This window comes from Ceratotherium simum, chromosome 21 (genome assembly GCF_057802395.1).
Source record: "Ceratotherium simum simum isolate JZ-2026a chromosome 21, ASM5780239v1, whole genome shotgun sequence".
Taxonomy (NCBI): domain Eukaryota; kingdom Metazoa; phylum Chordata; class Mammalia; order Perissodactyla; family Rhinocerotidae; genus Ceratotherium; species Ceratotherium simum.
In genome coordinates, this window is record NC_141920.1 from 4462045 (window position 1) to 4477924 (window position 15880).

The 15880-nt window shown below is 42.3% G+C and overlaps 1 protein-coding gene across 2 annotated transcripts in view; it reads right to left on the reverse strand.

The window, feature by feature from the left end:
- Positions 1-4951: 4951 nt before the first annotated feature.
- The window catches only part of ZNF831 (zinc finger protein 831), a 70152-nt gene continuing 59223 nt past the window's right edge, over positions 4952-15880 (reverse strand). The window contains exons 4-5 of one of the 2 annotated variants that reach the window (XM_087445054.1): positions 6547-6704; positions 4952-5797 (exon numbers count right to left, since the gene is read on the reverse strand). In XM_087445054.1, coding sequence (XP_087301180.1) covers positions 4952-5797; positions 6547-6704 — 1004 coding nt within the window. The remainder of the gene's footprint in view (positions 5798-6546; positions 6705-15880) is intronic. The other variant, XM_087445053.1, reaches the window with a different exon arrangement.

Below are 15880 nucleotides of genomic sequence, written 5' to 3' on the forward strand. Positions count from 1 at the left end.
ATCAATCAATTAGTATACCTGTTCCTTCCATATTCCCATTCCCATTTTTTTTCCCCAATGCATTGTGTCTTCATTGACTTCAAGTGGTTTCAAGAGGTATAGACATAAAAGATTAATATTGTGTTGGTATATAAAATAAGTCTTCTTATTCTTGCAGTGTACATGAATTATCTTCACAAGGAAAAATTGTTTTGAATTAAGGATGTTTTCTCTGTTAATGAATAATATTAAATATCCAAGAAACATCAATTCTAAAGGGAAAAGTTTTGGATTATTGCACTGTGGATAGTGCCCTCGTGTGGCTTCAAAGTTCAGCTACATTGAAGGACTTAAAAACACATGTCTAACTTATGAACTCTAAAATATGGCAGATAATGACAAATGAGACATGTTAGAAAAGGAAACAGCACAAGAAAATGTGATAATTTGCCATTACCTAATCCTTTTGTCTAATGGAATAGGATACCAATATGGCGGACAGGATGTCTGATCAACTGCTTGGGAATAATCATATATTCAATTCATACAGAATATCGCTTGTAGTAGTTTTGGGTAAAATGTTAACAAATCACAGAAGACATTTTCATTTTCAGTTTTATTTTTATCAAAACAAAATAATTTAACTATATAAAGAAGGAAATAAATTTCAACAAACAACCAAGAAGCCAATTGCTCCCATGATTTTGAACAATAGATAGAGTAGTAAGTTCTGAACAGTTGACTGCATATGTAAGACGTTGAGTCATCCTCTAGGACTCCAAGTGACAGAGGCTGACTATTTTCCCTGGCTCCTTTCCTTCCAATGGTGAAGCAATATGCTCAAATGTTTCTATACTTCTTCAGATTGAATTATATGTATTCCCACATAAGTACAAAGCATGGCTGAAAAGAATTGTCCAGGGTACAAATCTAGCACACAAGAGTTTCTGGGTCCTGACACCTATATTTAATGAGTTCTGAAAGATAAGGACAAGAAATTGTGCTTAGGTATCGAGAAATGTAGTGTAGTGTTTCAAAAGCCAAAGAGTCTCCCTCATATAAACTATGGGAATTACAACTGAAGTGAGGGAAAATACACAAGCCCTGTTTGCTGCAGTTGTAGAAATACGATCGCCATAGAGCCAGGCAGACCATTTTCTCCTCACCATATTAAATTATGTCTGGGGAGTTGAGCAGCAGCACATTCCCATAATGATGACAGTTTCCATAACTATAAAAATCTGCTGCACCAGGCAAATTTTGTGCAAAATGCAAATTTCTATGCTGGGGAAAAAAATGAATAATGTGATCATTCTAAGTAATGAATGTAAATGCGAGGAAATACTTTTTGGCATGAGGCTGCAAATCGTTCATCTTTCATGCCAAGAACTGTGGTCACAATGCATTTTTGCAAGGCTACTCTGGCCATCTGAGCTTTAGAGGAGGGATTTTAGGAAGAGAAGGTTTAACTTGCCCTCGGTTACCCACCGTGCTATTGGCTGGATTTTGATTAGAATCCAGAGGCACATTTCCCATCTTTTTTTATCTCTTGGCAAATGAACCGTCAGTTCTCCTGGGTTGTGAATCAAAGGGATGTTAGCTTCGTCCAGAATCTCAAAGGTTATACCTGACAGGAGGGATGAGTTGTTCTCCACCCTACCCTACAACAAGGATGATCAGGTTGTCCGTTAAAAACCATGTGACTTTAAGAATCACATAACAGTATAGGTTGCCGAGTGGGGAGGTGAAACCTCTTTCCTCCATACATCTTTAACAAGTGAGATCTGGCCAGGTGTAGGTACAGCTGGTAAGATAAACCTGGTGGTGAATCTTGAGCATCATGGCTTATGGTACTTATGTACCTCGCTCTGAGAGAATAGCAAAGAATTCCAAGTTGCTCTGATCTTAGTCCGTGCCAGCATCCCTGGAGCTATTCTCTGTGGAAGACGCTGAGGCATCAGTTCATTAAGACCCTTACTTGAAGTTACAATAAAATTAACAGCACTCGGGAAAGATCGGAATCCCTGATCTTTAAACTCTGTTTTGCCCTGTTCTAAAATAAATTTGTTTTCCCTTAACCATGGCAGAGTACACACTTGTAGAGTATAAAACTGCAGCAATTATCAATTGATAATACTGAAATTTTATTTTCAATAACCCAAATTGGGTTATAGGTCTCTGATGTTATCCTTAAAATATATCCCTATAATTGCATTCCGCTATAAGAAAGCCCAGAGGAAAAGTAAGATTTATAAAATCAGAGATTGTTTGTTGCTTTATAAAAGGATTCTTCTTTAAAAAAAAAAAGTCTTTACCTTCGGATGATTTTCAATAGCCAACTCGCCTAGGGTCATTCAAAATACATTTTTTATTTGTTTTTTTAAAAAGCCACTGAAATATAGCTTTTCACAAATGCATGTTGATATAAAGTAAGGTATGCTTGTAAACATCGTCACCCACTAGCTAAATGGCCAGCTGAGACAGGATGGTTTGGCAACCTGCTCATCTTTATAAGAGAGACACAGGGAGCTAGAGATGGAATCAATGTTCTGCCATATTTGACCTGAGTTGGGAGGTGGCAACAATGGCTCATAGAAGGACAGAGCTTCCACCACCATCCTGAGGTCAGTGCTATTTGGAGCTGTGACTTAACTGACTTAGGTCCAGTGATCCAGTTGACAGCTCAGTGGCAAAGGAAAGAAGGATCTGGAAGGTAGTGTTCTCCCCCTGACCAGTGCCTCCTAAGACAAAGTAGCCAATTCAGCCCACAGACATGTCTTCCACTCACATGGTAGTGTTCTGTTTTTGCTTTTAATTTTTGAATTATGAGCCCAAATTATAAACATGTATGACTGTACCCCCAAATCTGGAACTCTGGGAAAAAATTAGATAGAGCATCCCTGAGTCACGTTCTTCATGGCAGTAATTGGCTAAAGATATTTTTGCCTCAGTCGGCCATGGTCCCCACCCAAACTTCTTGCACACAGGACCTCTCCGTGTGGGGACCATCCCTGAACCACTGAGCCCTCGTATGTAAAGCAGAGGGCAGCTCCTCTGCTCTCACAGGGATCAGAGCCTGGAGACACATTCAGCTCATCCAGTCCGACTCTCTCCTTCTCAGTGAGAGAAACTGAGGCACAGACAGGGCACGTGTCTCAACCAAGATTTCCCAGCTGTTTAAGGACAAAGTCAGGCCTTCATTCTCTCTCCCTCCTGGACTCAGACCACTTTCTGAGATGGCCTCACTTATTACGGTGGCATGGATAATTCAAAGGGTAGATAATCACCACATCATTTTTGTTTGGCTTAAAAAGTACACAAAGTGAATGCCTAACATCCTTTTACCACCTTTCTAATGTTTTTCTTGACTGGGCTTGAAATCACTTGGATATTTATGAGTGCATATGAAATGACTAGAGACATATGCTGTCACTGGGAGAAGCTGATCTTGCATTGACGTTTTCTATGAATAACCCTAAAATTGGAAAATTCACATGAAGACACTTGAAATTTGACCATCCTGAGTCACGGCCAAGGACGTATTAAAGTATATTCATATGTGTGAGATGTTTTGCATTGCTGCCTTGCCTTTGAAGTACAAGATGTCATATGAACATCATCACATCAAAGTTAAGCCAAAAGAGCTCAGCTATAAATTCCAAATTGTACAAAATCATACCAAAAGCAAGTATAAAATTTTATTGAAATGCAGCAGTGTAAATCTCTTTAAGTTTTTCCTCTCCCATTTAAGGAGAAGAAGAGGAAAGCAGTAAATCTGAGCCTTCGCTCACGGAGTTGGCTGACGTAGATCAGCTATTTTCTTCTGCACAGGGGTGCACTGGCTTGGAATACTGGGGAATTTTATCCGTACTGCTCTGACTTGCACAATACAGAGGCTGATTTAGTTTGACAGCAAAGTAACACCAAGCCCCCAAAATAAAATTACTGAGATGTAAAACAGCGTCAAAACTCCAATTAGTTTTGTATCCTTGAAGCTTCTGGAGGAAATCTAAAAGGCTCCCGTCACGATGAGCAGGCATCAATTTAAGCTGTAGAGATTACTAAAATGTAACCCTCTAATTGAAATTGCTCAGAGCACAATATGACAGAAAGAATCAGAGGAAAATAAGTGAATTTTTCCCCCTCAAAAAATGACTCATTACAGAAACTGTTCTATTAACTTTTAACACAGCGTTCCTTTGCAAGAGCTGGAAAAACCAAGGGTTTCAGAGGTCTCAACAGAAAAGGCACCGGGAACAGGAGCGGTACATGCTTGTGTCACTGTGTCATACGTAAGCATCAACCATTTGTGCAACATTTAAAGATAATCAGCGTTTCACCAGATCATAGGCATTTTGAAGTATATTTACAACTTCCACCAAGGAGGCAAATTATTCTGATCAAACTTCAGTTTTTGAACGAATCTGGATTTTGTCTCCAGAATGAACAGAAGTATCTTGATGCCCAATTCACGCCCCATCTCCTTTGCAAGTTACCCCAATTATCCCAAGTATGCTCACCACCTTTGAAGGAAACCCTCAGCTTACTAATGGAGGAAGTCCATCACCTTGGCTCTGTGGGGTTCACTTGTTCATAAATGTGTCGATTGTGGCTCTCTTGGTTAATGCCATTTCACCACATGAGACAGTAGGGAACTGATGCAGAGGATATGGCTGGGAGTCAAGCCACAGTCATTGTGTGTTGAGCATTCTTAGACTTTGCTTCCTTGCCACCTTTGCCCTGCCTGGCACCACGTGATCACCAGAGGGGTGTGCCCCAAGGGATCTGGGGAATGGTGAGGCTAAGTTGGGGGTTCAGAGTTGGTTGGGGATATCTTGGAAAGAACCCAAAATGGCTTTCCTAATCTGCAGGTGCTTCATGGATAGAGTTCAGTTCTCCTGCCAGCTTGACGACATTTACCCGTGAAGCATCAGCAGTCTTGGACCATAGACGCCATATTTCTCTGGAAGCTTCATATTTCTATCACTAATCGGTCTTCGTCATCACTGCTGGTGTCGCTGAACTCCACTCGAGTTTGCTTTCTCATTCCTTCCAAACTCCTCTTCTTGATGGTTTTCAAAGGGGCTTCAGGGAGTTCTGTGTGTTGCCCTCGGTTAGAAGAAACCACACAATCCTTCAGAGTGATTAATCCAGATACTTGACATTTCCCACTGTCATTTCCTCCAAGAGGGCAGGGGACAACCACTTCTGCACACTCATATTGCCCCCTGGAAGGAAAAAATGTCTTGTGCTTCCCTTCCTCTTGATGTGAACTAGTTGACCCTGGTCCTGAAGCTGGTATTGCAAGATGAGTTTTTCCAGTTGACCCCAAGGGAACCGAACCTGAAATTCTTTGTCCAGATGAAGGTTTCCCTGGCAAGAGTGACGGTAATATGCCCTCTGCTCTAGCTTTTTTCTCTGGAGAGCTCTGTGTCAGAGTCTCCCCTGCAGCCCTGCCATGGTCTCGTCGCTCTGCATTGTGAATTCCCAGAGTTGTGTCACCTGCTCTTGCCCCCAGAGAAGTACAAGTGGCAGCTGCAGAGGTAGCAACGTCATAATAGGGAGGGGTTCCTTTGGACTCCAAAGAAGAAGGCTCTTGATCATCTGAGAAAATGCATGGTTTGGGATCTATTGAGACTTGCTCCTGGGAGGGCAGTAGCTGAGTCTCAAGCATTCTCACGTTGAGAACTTTGCCATGGACTAGAAGGCTCTCGTTAGCCACTGCCATGGAGGAGTCGGACTGCAGAGACAATCCTGACCCAACAGCAGTGTTCTGAGGATGACAGTCACCGTGCTCACCAGCAGATGGAGAAATATCCTACAACAAAGTGCAAAGGAAAATAAAAGAGGGGTAAAAAGGTTAATTGGTACAAAAAAACTTGTGGTCATAAATGTGATCCTCAATGAAAACAAGGTCTTGAGGTCATAATGATTCTTTACCTAGCGTGAACTTCAATATGATGTTCTCAATCAGTTTCCATTAATAACTAATTGATGCATTAACTTGAGTAAAGTTTCCTGTTGACACAAAATAGGTTACTGAGATTGCCATGTATTTTTACCTGGCTTTGTGCAAGACCAAACCACTCAATTTTCCAACCAGTCCTGGGCATCCAATTTTAAAGGTTGCCAATGCTCCTGAGGTGGATATGCTATTTTACAGTACCGTGCATTTAAGTTTTTCCAGATTAGCATTTTTCAAAATGTGGTCTGGATTAGCATTTTCATAGTTTTTGACATGCAGTCCCCCAATCTACCTGGCAGTGAGGTCATGTCACAGTGACATCTACAGCATGGCAGCATCTCTATTCTATTCAGGTATGAATTAATAACTTAGGATTTTTAATAATCCATCAGATCGTTCCAATGGTTTCACAGCCGGAGTTGCCTATTCTTTCAGCACAGAATGTTTGGAGGTATTTGTTTGCCTAATGGGCTTTCTGTGCCGGGAAATTTCAGTAGGTGGTCCGAGCAAGTTCTGCCACACTGGACACAAACAAGAAGAAAAGGAGAGGCATAAATCTAGACAACAGACAGGCAGGGACAACTCAGAGTCATAATTCCCACCTTCACGGTTACTTCGTTTGTTTCGCCGACAGTCCTTGAAGTTGCTCTAGGAGAGAACTTTCCTGAGGTTTTTCCGCCGTCATCCTTCTCCTCTCCGTTTCCACAACGAGGAGACAATTCTGAGATGGCATAAGATGGCTCCCCTTGCAGATTTAGACCTAAAAGGGGGGAGGCACATTTATATACACCTGAAATTATGAACTCAACAAATAGTAATTTCCTAGGCGTTTATCTGTGTCTTCATGACCAGTTCTGAGCTCATTGACCCTCATCTCACGTGGTGTGTACGAAAACTCAATTTACCTTGAATCAATTCACACAGTCAAATAAAAGGTCTCCACTTCTTCTAAGGAAAGAAATGGCAAAACCAATTCCCAAGGCAGAAAAATCCCTAAATGAAATATACTTAAAAAATATTTAATGTGGCTCTTGTTCATCAGAGTCATCTTCCTGGCCACATTTGTTTAGGTTCATTTTAGATTGGCTTGAATTCTCTAGCCATACAATGAGGAACTGAGAGTAGAAATTTCCCTCTATGTCTCTTATGGTGTCTTAGTCTCCATCAGAGCCGCGGGCAGCAGGAGGGGAGGTTGGTTTTTGTTTTGCTGCTGTTTGGGGGTGGTTATTGCTGTGATTTGTGTGGGGAAAGGGGCAGCAAAGTTGTGCCCTTGACAACAACCACAAAACAGCATCCCCCTTTCAAGGGAACAGCTGCCTTTCCCTCGTCCCTCATTCTTACTCTCTCCTCCATTTTATTATATTGGCCTAGGATACAGGTCAAACGGACCAAAGAATTTCAGAGACGGTAGATCCTACCATGGGATGAGATCAGAAAAACATTCTAGAAGGGCTGTGTCACCAGAGAAAAGCCTTAGACCCACTTTTAAATCTGCTTTTATTTCGATTAATGTTATGTATGCACAGCGTTGTAAAAGTCAAACCTTTCTGCTTATGAAGAAAAACAGCAACACCTGCCCACACACGCATCTCTTCCCACTTTAGATTCTTTTAATATTTATCTCCTTCACTCCTAATAACATGCTTACAGCACTACTGTTTGATTTCTTGTTTTCAGTTTGGAGGATAGCTTGTGACTTCCCATGAGCGGAGAGGAGGGTTGAGGATAAGCTCCCCTCATCCACAACCTTTATCGCCCCCACACATACGCACACTGCCCACCCCTCTGTCCTCTCAACAGTTATATAACTATGATGTCATAAGTTTGTTTAGAATATTCGATGTTTACATTATTATGTTCAGGAACATGCTTTTTGCCACTGAGCCGTGTAGTATACTATGATTACATTGTCTTTTTTGCCAACACTGTTTTCCTTGGAATTAATAATTACTTTGTTTTTATCTTTTGCTTAGTTTTCTACGGACTTACTACTAAAATCATCCTCCAACCTCTTTCCCAGTTTGCCTCATTTCCTTAGAAATATCTCTCTTGAAACTTTCTGCCCTGCTCCCTGGCCCAATCCGTGGCTGTGCCCCTGGATCTCCCTCCACCCCATCCTGGCAATTCTCTTCACCTTCTTGGTTCCCAGACCCCCACACTTCTTTTTCCTTGGTTGACTCTCCTGTTTTCCTAACACAAAGCCTCTGGTAGCTTCAGGAGAAAGGGTGTATGAAATAAAATTGTTTAGATTTTAATTGACCACTTGTCTGGGTATAATATTCTGAATTGGAATTCATTTTCCTTCAGAATTGAAGACGTGGCTCCACTGAGTTCTAGTTGTTGAGAAGTCTGGAGCCAACATGATTTATGATTCATGATCCTTTGAGTGCAATCTTTTTGTCTTTCTCTAGAAGCTCCTAGACTCCTCCTTGGTCCACTGTCACCAAGGTCCAGGGTCTGTTTTCATTCATTGTCTGAGCACTCGATGGGCCCTTTCAATCTGAATCATGTCCTTCAGTTTTGGAAAAATAGGTTATTTCTTTTCCTTATATTTTGTCTGTTCTGTCTTTCTAGAACTGCTCTTATTAGCTTATTGGACCTGCTAGCCTGATCCCCTGTTTTTCTTATCTTTTCTCTCCTATTTTCTATTCCTTTTCATTTTATTTTACTTTTGGGGGAATTTCTTCAACTTTATATTCAAAATGGTATCTTTCCATTTCTGCTATCAAGTTTTTAATTTCTAAGAGCCCATTATTATTTATTATTCCTTCTTTATAGCATCTTGTTATTATTTCATAGCTCTAACACCTTCTCTTACATCTCTGGCAATATGAATAATGATCTGCTGTTACTGTTGTTATTGCTGATGTCTGCTTCTCCCTACATAGTCTCTCTTCCTTCTAAGTTCCTTTGTTGCTGTTTGTTTTTATCTTTCTCTTTCATATAAAGGCTTTCCTGAGCTATCCAGCAATCTTATCTACCTGCCCATGTTTAAGCAATAGGCACTAAAACATTGGCTGAGCACTCTTCACAAGTGCGATTTGTCAACCAGGGGCCACCCTGCAGGGTGATCTGGTTGCCCTGTTCAAGTGGGAAATCCTGAAGTAATTCTCTTCAGGTCTCCACATGGACTGACTGCCTTCTACACAAGGAGTCCTCTGGTTTCCTACTGGGAAAGTATAAGCCAGGCTGCCAGCATTCTGGAGTTAAAATAGAGGTCGAGAGTTGGGGGCTCAATATGCAGTGTTAACGGTCGGGTTGAACCCTCTGTCTTCACTATAGGCCCCTCACTCCCTGCTGAACTAACCGTGCCTGGCGTCCCCCAGCATTTTGGACACTCTCCGGAGACTCAGCCCCTCGTATTCTGCGGGAAGAGAGCGAGGGAAATGACCATGCTCTGAGAAGTAGGAGATATGAAGGGTTTGACTGCTGCTTAGTCTTTCAAGCAATCTTCCTGTTTTCAGCCCCAACTGACAGCATGAATTTCTGCGTTTTTAGTGCTTTACCCACTGTTAAATCAGGATTAAGTTCTTGAGGGTCTGCTGAAGTGGTTGCCACTCCACCTCTGCACTCCAGCCTCCAAAATGAGGGCATCATTTCTTCTCCAGTCATTTTGTCCTTGCGGACCTGTGCATTACAAACATACTCCTCTACTAGCTTTCCCTGGGTTTCTAGAGGGAAGTGGAGGTAAATGAATGTGTTCTGTCCTCCATCTTGAATGGAAAGAACAGACCTACTCTTAGATCTCAGGGTAGGTTACTAGATCATCAAGTGCACTAATCCTGAGCAAAGGAACTTCGAAAATCTATCGAAAAGTGTAACAGTTTGGGAAAAGAAGCAAAGATTTTTCCATTAATAGAATATTCACTTTAGCACCTGCATGTTGGGATTGTCTAATGACACAGAGCCAGGCTTTTGGTATTCTATTCATTTGCTCAACAAATATGTCAAAGAACCAGGCACCATGCTCGACCCTGAGGAATTGGAGAAGAATAAGACACAGGTGATCTGGCCCTCAAGAGCTTTTGCTCCAATGGAGAAGAGAAAGAAAGATGAGAAAACTGGTAGATAAGATGATGTCAGGTTGTGACGGGGGTCAGGAAGGAAATAAACATATTGATCACAGAGTAAAGATAAATGAGGGTATTCCAGAGAGGGGTATTCCAGAAAGTAACAATAGGGGCACATTACAGCGAGTAGTGGGGGGTAACTGTTGTACACAATTGAGGAAGGTTTCTCTGAAGGTGACACCTGAAATGAGATCTTCTGGATGAGAAAGAACCTGCCCACAAAGGCCAATCTAGACAAAGGAGGAACAGGTGCAGAGGCCCTGAGGCGGGAAGAGCTTGGGGGGATTAAGGAACCTGTGGTGGCCAGCGTGGAAAGAGGGTGGTGAGCAGGGGTCAGGCGGCAGAATGAAAGTCAGGAAGCCAACAGGGGCTCCGGCCCAGTAGGGCGCAGGCAGCCGTGGGAAGGGGTTTAGATTTTATTCTGCATTCATGTGAAGCCAGTGTTTTCAGCAAGGCGTCTACATCTTTTAAAGATGATTGTTGCTACTATCTGGAGATGAAATTGGGGGAAGAGGGAGTAGAGGTGGGAAGACCAGTTACAAGGCTACCAGGGTCATCTGGGGACAGATGAGATGGCTTGGCTAGGGCAGTGGACGTAGAAATGGAGAAAATGGATGGATTCAAGATCTGTTTTCATTCTCACCCATGAAAAATCACCAAAAGATAATAACGATGATAAACGTTTCCAGAGCCTTGGAGTTTACCAAGCACAGGCGCCTCGCTCTAAGTGGATTAAGCTGTGTCCCCACGGTGACAAAACAACCAGGCAATTCATTCAATTCAATGAAGAAGTAAAACCAATTAGTATAGAGAAAATAATCAGATTGGCCAAATGTCTTCTCAGCAGGTTGTTTGGGTTTTTAAACTTAACGAAAGGCCATGTGTGCATTTGACCAATAACTTCTGACTCATCAGAGAAAGCCAGGCAAGAAAATCCATTGATTTAATTTGCTTTTGACCTACAGTCTACAGAGAAAAGTGAGTTATCTTTAATAATTGTGAAAAATGCCCAAATAATGTCACTGAAGTGTGTTAAACTAATTTGGATTATTGAAGAAGGATGCTAACTTGCTTTTAAATGAATGGGCCTTTTCAAAATGTAAGTCGTGCCCTGGCCGAATGTTAAAGCACAGAATGTGAGCTTGTTTAGGTTTTAGCATCACTGTATGAATCACTTCCTACCTCTTCAGAAATTACGATTCTGCCGTCTTAATGCAATCTTCAGAAATTTGACTGCTCTTACGAAATTATGTGAATCTTATTAGAGAAACCATCTCTCATCACAGCTCTGTGTGCTGTTCTGTTCTCTCTCTGATTAAAGCCTGTGTTTTTAATAATTTCCCTCAGAAATAATTGCCAAACCACATTTAGAGAGAGACTGCTGAAAGTGTTGCAGCAAATTTAAATTTAGCCATCTTGAAAAGGCTATAGGAAACTGTAAAATAATTAGAAAGAAAATGGAGGGAAGAAACAATATGATGAAACTTCCAACATAACCGTGGACATTTTTAATGCCATATCTTCTCCCGACTGTCTGATTCCCAGGCCTTATTAAAATGCTAATAGACATATTACTCAAATATCATTATCCGAAAATCTAAGTAATTGGATACATTTCGTTTGGTTGCCACCATACACCAAAAACTCCATTAATTTGGAGTCCAAAGACTCTGATTTATAAGGAGAGGGTAAAAATGAGTCTACCACATTGGCCTTCTAAGCAAGCTATAAGTGTAAACAGGAATGCAGGACACATCTCCTAGACTATTAATTGATCAGAGACGAAACTGTTTAGAAGCATCCCTGCCATTGAAGGATGCATAATGTGCTAGCAATTAAAATTTGCAATTCCTTCAGGGACACTGGGCAGAACTCTAAAAGTAATCACTATGTGGGCAGTTATTTGCTCATTTATTCAAATATTTGTTGAGTCCATTTTTTTTTTAGAAATACTGTTTTTTTTGTTTGTTTTAAGTTTTTTGTTTTTTTTTGGTGAGGAAGATCAGCCCTGAGCTAACATCCATTGCCAATCTTCCTCTTTTTGCTGAGGAAGACTGGCCCTGGGCTAACATACATGCCCATCTTCCTCCACTTTATATATGGGACGCCTGCCACAGCATGGCTTGACAAGTGACACATAGGTCTGTGCCTGGGATCCGAACCTGTGAACCCCAGGCCGCCGAAGCGAAGCATGCGAACTTAACCACTATGCCACTGGGCCAGCCCAAGTCCATTTTTTTGAGTCCCTATTTTTTAGCGCTTTTTTTTGTGTGTGTGAGGAAGATTAGTCCTGAGCTAACATCCATTGCCAATCCTCCTCTTGTTGCTGAGGAAGACCGGCCCTGAGCTAGCATCCATGCCCATCTTCCTCCACTTTATGTGGGATGCTGCCACAGCATGGCCTGACAAGCGGTGTGTTGGTGCACACCTGGGGTCCGAATCCGGGCCGCCAGCAGTGGAGAGCCCACATTATTGAGCCCATATTTATTGAGTACTGAGCACAGCCAATACGCTGTGCTGAACATAGGCAATTTATTCAGTGGCAAAAGAGGCAGACACGCCCTCATGGAAATTACAGTCTAATGGGGGAGAAATTCAGTCAGAAAATAATCACACAAAAAATTTCACCAAGCATGTGTAGTAAATACTATGAAGGAAAAAGCAGAAGGTGCTATGAGATGGCAAAACGGGGCCCTGACCCCACCAATACCTATATAGGTGAAAAGAGTAAAACCTCACATACTGTAAAATCGCTCCCACATGGCACCGTTTTGGCTGGTTTTCTCTCTCCTGAGTCTGAATCATTCATTCATGTAATTATTCAACCAATATTTTTTAAGTCTCTATTTCATGCCAGACATTGTACTAAAATTTTTTGCAAGTGAATTCATTTCTTTACACAATCCTATGACTATTTTTGTTTATAAAGCCTCTATAGAAGAATAAATATGTGGCTACAAATGAAGGAAGAAAGAGGCTTTCTTTCTCTCAGGCAGAGGCAAGGGGATATCCATCCTAATGAGAAAATGATCAGAAGGCGGTGGCGGTGAGGGTGGAGGAGGAGCCTCAGACTCGAGCTCCACAGGCAGAGAGGGACTCGCGAGAGGACCAGGAACCACATTTATCAAGCACAGCCTCTTTAAGGCACTTCTGCACTATCCTAATGCCGTCTTTTGCAAGTTTGCCTTTAAGTAATCACAAACAAATCTTTTATTTCAGAAACCACTTTTCTGAGTGGTTTTCATCTCTTTTTTATTTCTTTGATGAAAGGCAAGCAAGGCAGGAACTCTTCCCGCACAGAAATTCTTCACCTGAACCACGTTAGGGCAAAGTGGTGTCTAAAATCTCCCTTTCCGTTAAAAGTTTTATCGTGCCCACAGAACAAGAGCGTGACCCTAAAATACAGAGCAAAAACAGGCTTATGAAATCACGTCAGGAAAAAGATGATAAAGGAAATGCCGTTTGAAGGATTCAATGCCGAGACTGACCCTAGCAAATCGACCTTATGTATCATTATTTTCGAAGTTTCTAGTTGCTAAATGGAAATTGTCTATGCGGGTCTCTTCCCTGGGACGTAATTGATATACTCGCAGCGGCTTCTCATCTTTCCTCAAGATTTACACCCTAGAATGAAGGAGAAATTATTCTGTTGCAGCAATTTCAGAGCACTATGACTTAACTAATAGCTTTAGGGAAAGAATTAATACTTCTCTATTAATTCTAATGGGAAGAGATGTAGGAAAGTCATTAGCTCCTGTCAGAGAAGGAGAGAGACGGCAGAGGGGGAGAGGAGCCCTGGAGACCCCCTCCTCAACCTTCCAGATTCTTCCCGACGCTCTGGAAGGCGGCTGAGGAGAGCTGTGTGAGAACAGGGAGCGAGAGGGCCGCCGAGGCCGGGAGGAACTCACAAAGGAAACCGCTGAAGAGAACGGAGAAAACAAAGGCGACAGCCACCTCTATGCGGGGGATTTGTCCAAGCCTCTTCATATGGTCTTTAGAAATTGTCCCTTTTATGTGTGTGTAATTAGGTAAAGCTTTTACTGCAGAAACCACCTGTAATCACGGCCCTCTCTACAGTTCTCTTCCCGAGATGAAAGGAGAGTGTTTTGATCACTTTCTCCTCTCAGATATTTTCTCCAAACGCTGTGAATGGGGCTGGTTTGAAACATTTCTGTGATTTTAAAGCTTGGTCGTGTACAGAATTCAACAATGTTCCTTCATAAAGAGAAACGGAGGCTCACGAGAAATCACGAACACAGCTCAAGCACTTTTTGCTCGGAAAAGTTTATCGCAAAATCTGCAGAGGAAAACGGGTTTTGTGGATCTGTTTAAATCAGTGGTTCTCAAGCCGGGGGTGATGTCTGGGGACTTTGTGGTTGTCCTGACTTGGCAGGGGTGGGAAGTGTGGGCCGGGGATGCTGCTCAGCGCCCTGCAGTGCACAGGCCGGCCCACCTCCCAGAGCGACCCAGCTCCTAAGGACAGCAGGTCTGCAGTCGAGAAACCCTGGTTTAAACCAAGAATCACAAACGGAAATGCAACAAATAACCAGACAAATAACCTAAATGAGGGAAGTTGCCTGTGGTGAATGGAGGGCACATCCGGGCTCAAGGGCACGGCTGACCCTCAGCTCCTGTCGACTGAGACCGCCAAGGACCAAGGGTCCAGTTTTCCAAGAGAAATCTGGATTCCATGTGTTTTGTTTTGTTTTGTTTCTTAGTGAAGAAGATTGTCCCTGAGCTAACATCCATGACAATATTCCTCTATTTTTGTGTGTGGGGGACACTGCCACAGCATGGCCCGATGAGTGGTGTGTAGGTCCGGGCCCGGAATCCGAATCTGTGAACCCCAGCCCACCAAAGTGGAGGCTGTGAACTTGACCACTGTGCCACCGGGCCGGCCCCAGATTCCATGTGTTTTTAAACACTGATAACAAATTAATTTTCAAACAACAGCACTGTGCTAACCAACATACCTGTGGCCTGAATGTGGCTGAGGAGAGGCCACTTGTGACCCCTTGTTAGTTAAGAAGCTCGAGTGTGCCCAGTGTGAGGGCAAGACTTCAGGCTTCGCTCAGGCTTTGCTCTTTTGCTGAAGCAAAAGTTCTTTTAAAAAATACTGTTAAAAAACTATTTACAGGGACCGGCACCGTGGCTTAGTGGTTAAGTGCGCGCGCTCCACTACTGGCGGCCCCGGTTCAGATCCCGGGGGCGCACTGACACACCGCTTCTCCGGCCATGCTGAGGCCGCGTCCCACATACAGCAACTAGAAGGATGTGCAGCTATGACATACGACTATCTACTGGGGCTTTGGGGAGAAAAAGGGGGGAAAAAAAGGAGAAGGATTGGCAATAGATGTTAGCTCAGGACCAGTCTTCCTCAGCAAAAAGAGGAGGATTAGCATGGGTGTTAGCTCAGGGCTGATCTTCCTCACAAAAAAAAAAAAACTATTTACCAAAGAGTAAACCTGTTTCTGAAGGTAATTTGGTAGTATCTTAAAAAATGAAATATGTAATTATAAAACATGCGTGGATCCAGCAATTACTCTTTGGGAAATTGAGCAAGAACGTTTACTGCAGCAATAATTGTGGCAGGAAAAACAATAACAATCAAGAGGAACATCCATCCATAGGGGAAGGGTTGAATAAATCAGTTATGGTACAGCTATCCTGTGAGATTATATGGCATTATTGAAACAATCTATCTATGTATAATATAGGCCTAGTTATATATAAGATATGTAAGAAGAAAAGAGTTGCAGCTTACTACATATGGTATGATCTATTTGTGTAAAACAACAACAACAGAATAAAGTGTCTGTCCATATTTGCATTTACATGGAGAAAGGTGTGGAAGGGACATCAACCT